The sequence below is a fragment of the Nematolebias whitei genome, chromosome 23, assembly GCF_014905685.2.
Source record: "Nematolebias whitei isolate Nwh7 chromosome 23, NemWhi1, whole genome shotgun sequence".
In the NCBI taxonomy this organism is placed as follows: Eukaryota; Metazoa; Chordata; class Actinopteri; order Cyprinodontiformes; family Rivulidae; genus Nematolebias; species Nematolebias whitei.
The window spans coordinates 12,530,733-12,534,734 of NC_056520.1; the positions used below are offsets into that span (position 1 = coordinate 12,530,733).

General features: G+C 39.1%; 1 protein-coding gene across 1 annotated transcript in view; it reads left to right on the top strand.

Moving 5' to 3' along the window:
* si:ch211-113j14.1 (sterol 26-hydroxylase, mitochondrial) overlaps positions 1 to 461 on the top strand; it is a 20,922-nt gene extending 20,461 nt beyond the window's left edge. Inside the window, exon 9 of the mRNA XM_037696768.1 lies at positions 289 to 461. Coding sequence (XP_037552696.1) covers positions 289 to 405 — 117 coding nt within the window. The 3' untranslated portion in view covers positions 406 to 461. The remainder of the gene's footprint in view (positions 1 to 288) is intronic.
* The last annotated feature ends 3,541 nt before the right edge of the window (positions 462 to 4,002 follow it).

The window sequence follows — 4,002 nt, forward strand, 5'->3', positions numbered from 1 at the left end:
GAATGACTGCTGAAAGATTGCTGAATGACTGCTGAATGTTTGCTGAACGATTTCTGATCGACTGCTGAATGATTTCTGAATGACTGCTGAATGATCAATGGTTGCTGAAGGACTGCAACCAGTGAGAGGATGGGGAGTCCTGGATTGGATGGACTGAATCAGACCTTGTGGATCTGGATCAGGATCCGCTGACCCTTCTGAATGGTTAAGAACCAAACCCTCTGTTAAGCAAAATAAGCGCCGACTCGTCGCGGGTCTGTTGGTACAGTGACTGTATGTCTCCTGCAGCTGATGCAGCACTACAGGGTGGAGCCTGAGGACGGAGCTCCAGTCGTTCCGCCTAAAACCAGAACTCTACTCGTCCCGTCGAAGTCCATCAACCTGCGCTTCCTGTCCAGAGCCTGAAGGGTCAGAGGTCAAACACCTATTTTTGTGGAGTCAGAATTAATATTAACATAAAACCTGAAAGTTCAATATCTGAGTGATTTTAAACGCTGTCTGAATGTTTTAGTTGTTTTTTTTTCATTATTTTAAACCTGAAAATCGTGTAAATTATTTGAACCATAATGAAATAATAATAAAAGTCATGTCAGGTTTTTATTCCAGAGACTCAGTTTCATCTTTTGTGGATTAAATTAACCTAAAAAAAAATCCAACCATATAAAAAAACATCCATCCATCCATTTGGCTCTTTCTTTCTGAAGTTTTTGTTTTTTAATCATGTTTTGCCTCTGTCGTGTTTTTAATTATTCAAACAGTAGATTTTTATTCTCTATATAAGTTTTTGTGCTTACATGTTCAGGATGCTTAAAAAAATTGCACTGAATATCAGGAATTATAACGGTTGTTGTCATTTTAAGTGTTGATTTTTATGAAAATGATGAACTTCTGTCTAATTTTACAAACTGTATTCAAATCTTTCCTGACTTGTGTGAGAGATGCATTTCATTTCCACCACACCGACGTATTCACGACGTTATAACTCGAGGAAAATGTTTATTTTTTATTTTTTTATGGAGGTGTCTTTGCTTTGATGGAGGTGAATAATCACTAATAATTTTAGGTATTAAAGTCTCCAATGAAAACCATTTTTATTAAAGTTGGAAGCAGAATCAGAGATTTTCACTGTGCAAGAGCTAAATAACTGTAACGTTGTTTTTGTTTGTTAGTTTTTTATGTTTTTTTGGAGTAAATTCAAAGTGAAATGATGTTAGTTTTAAAGCGTTTGCTGTCTGCATGACTGAACTGGAGGAAAATAAACTTTATTTAGAGAAGTGGAATAAAGCTGTGGAAAAAAAGTCCAAACTTTGGAATTAAGATCATATGTTCTAGAATCTGTGCGGTCGGATTTTTAGTTTTGGACATTTGTTATGATGCGTAACCATGACAACAAGATGGTTTTTACCATAGACGTTCATACGTAGACGCCCCGTTGACTGGGTTGGCCCGCTGATGTGATGTAACGGTGTGTCCGCCATATTGGAGGAGTCAAAGCTGCGCTGTGAACTAATACAAAGAGGATTTTAAAGCGCATTTTAACGGTGAATTTTACGTTAACGGCCCAGCTTATTTAATTCACACACACAAAAGTTAATGGGAAACGGGTACCAAAAAAAATGTATTAAAGCTTCTTAGTTTAGTACAATAACTTTATTGATCCCACATATCAGTAAAGTAAAGTGTAGTGAAATGTGGGGGTCAGCTTCACTACTAATTAATTATTCTTAAAGCTAGTTCAAGCACGAAGAATATTAATTATTTAAATACAACGGGTTCTTTCTTTTTCGAGTTAAATTAATGCCATGTGACCAAGATGACTGTGAGGATTGTTTAATCAGTGACATGAGACGCCATTTTCCTTTGACCCATCAGAATCAATGCGGTCATTTATTTAACAGAATCAAAATTTAACATCAAAGCATGTACACATTGATTTGCTGATCTGGTTCTGATTAATAAAAACTTGGCACGCTTTACTAACAAGACAACAGAACATTTCTGAAGGCATCTAGATTGATTTACTGGCAAAATAGAAAAGTTTAAAGGAAGGAATGGAGACGTTTAAAGAAAGGTGGATGGAGGAAGATGTATGTTGTTGACCAGAATTAGCACGCTCCTTTCAACACCAGCTCAAACCCCTTGTACACTCGGTGCATGACGACTCGTTACCTTTGTAGAAGATAAATCAACTCCGGTACAGAGGTCCATTTCAACACTACCTTTCCAGCGTCTCCGGTCAGGGTGGCTGGCATCGTCAGAAGTCGTGACGATTTACTCCGTCCAACAGACAAGCTTCCTTCGAAGTTGTAGGGCGTTACGCCCGGGTGAGTTCAAAGCGAGGCGCTGTGACTCAGTCCGAGAGTCCACTCAGAAGTGGAAGACTCCAAGAAGACTCCATGAAAGACTGAGTTAGACTCCGGTCAAAGAATCAAGAGTCGAGAAGACTTCGAAGACTGACTAGTTCCAGGAAGTGTTGACTTTTAAAGAGTCCTCACTTCCGGTCACTTAGTACTTCCTGATTGGTTGAAACAACCAACAGGGGGGTGTTCTAGAATTGCGCCGCTCAAGGTGGCTGCATGTTGGAGCAGCTCTGTTACTTTCATTCTGAGATTTTGCTTTTGGAAACTGTGATTCCTCTTTTTCTGGATGTGGGTTGCATTTTTTTTGGATGGTGGTTTCCTCTGGTATCAGATGCTGTGCAGCTGGAAGGATTTTTACTGAAACTGTTTTAGTTTTGGACATTTGTTATGATGCGTAACCATGGCAACAAGGCAGTTTTCTACAACCAGCAGCTGATTAACATCTCAAAAGCTCAAATAATATCTCAACTACAGCCCCAAATCTCAAATGAGTTGAAAAGGATGTTCTGTGGATGCATTCTCATCTACCTGCCAGTTGTGCTCAAGTGTCTGACCACTGAGATCCTGGAACTAGCAGGAAACACGGCTCATGACAGCGGAAGGACAGGATCATCCCTCGGCACCTACAGTTGGCTGTCCGCAGTGAGGAGGAGCTCGGCAGACAGCTGGGAGGAGTGGCTATCGCTCTGGGAGGAGTTCTGCCCGGCATTCGGGCGGTCCTACAGCCCGGGGAAACCGAGAGGCCAGTCGAGTCTGGGTGGACGGATCAGACGGCATCTGCAGCCAGTTTCTTAGGATCCACTGTGGGATGGACCTTTACAAGAGATCCTTCCTGCCTACAGCCATCAGCATCTATAACATCTCTTAATGAAACGAGGATAACGAGTTACTACAACAAATAATTTCCCTCTGGGATTAATAAAGTATATTTGAATTTGAATTTGAATTTGAATTTCAGTGATGTCAGAGGGTTATTAAAAGTCAAGAGAGGCTGCAGGAATGTTTAGGAATGATTAGTACAGACAGAGAAATGTTATGGCGAAGTGAGACAAACACAGATGCCAGTTGAATTTATTTACCGTCTGCTAGGTTTAAAAACAAGCCACTTCGTTCTAATAACTCGTTTTCCGACAGTCTCTGACTTTCGACCGACATCAATACTTCTCATTCAGACAGAAGATCAAAATGCATAATTACTTTGTAAATAGACATTTAAAATGATCTCTAAGTCTAATGAGGTTTAAAAATCATTAATACTGTTTCACAGTTGATTTAAAATGAGTGGTTTACTTTCAACATTAGAAATGACATGAACTAAACACGCTTTTGATTATCAAGATATTGTAAAATAGTAATGATAATATAAAAAGAAGAGTGTTCTTTCAATTGATTAGTTCAGGATACAATTAGACAGTCTCTGGATGAGCTAATTTGTATTTCTGGATTCAAATCAATGAAATAACAGTTCCTGTCCCATGAAGGTCTTCAGAGACAGGTTGTGGTCGGAGGCCTAGTTCACTACAAAAGCAAAAAAACAGTGTATGTTACACTTTAATAATATATGAATAACAATAAATGTGGATTAACCCCCCTCCGCACACAAGAAATAAACATCTTATTTTCATTTATTTTTTTGGCCATT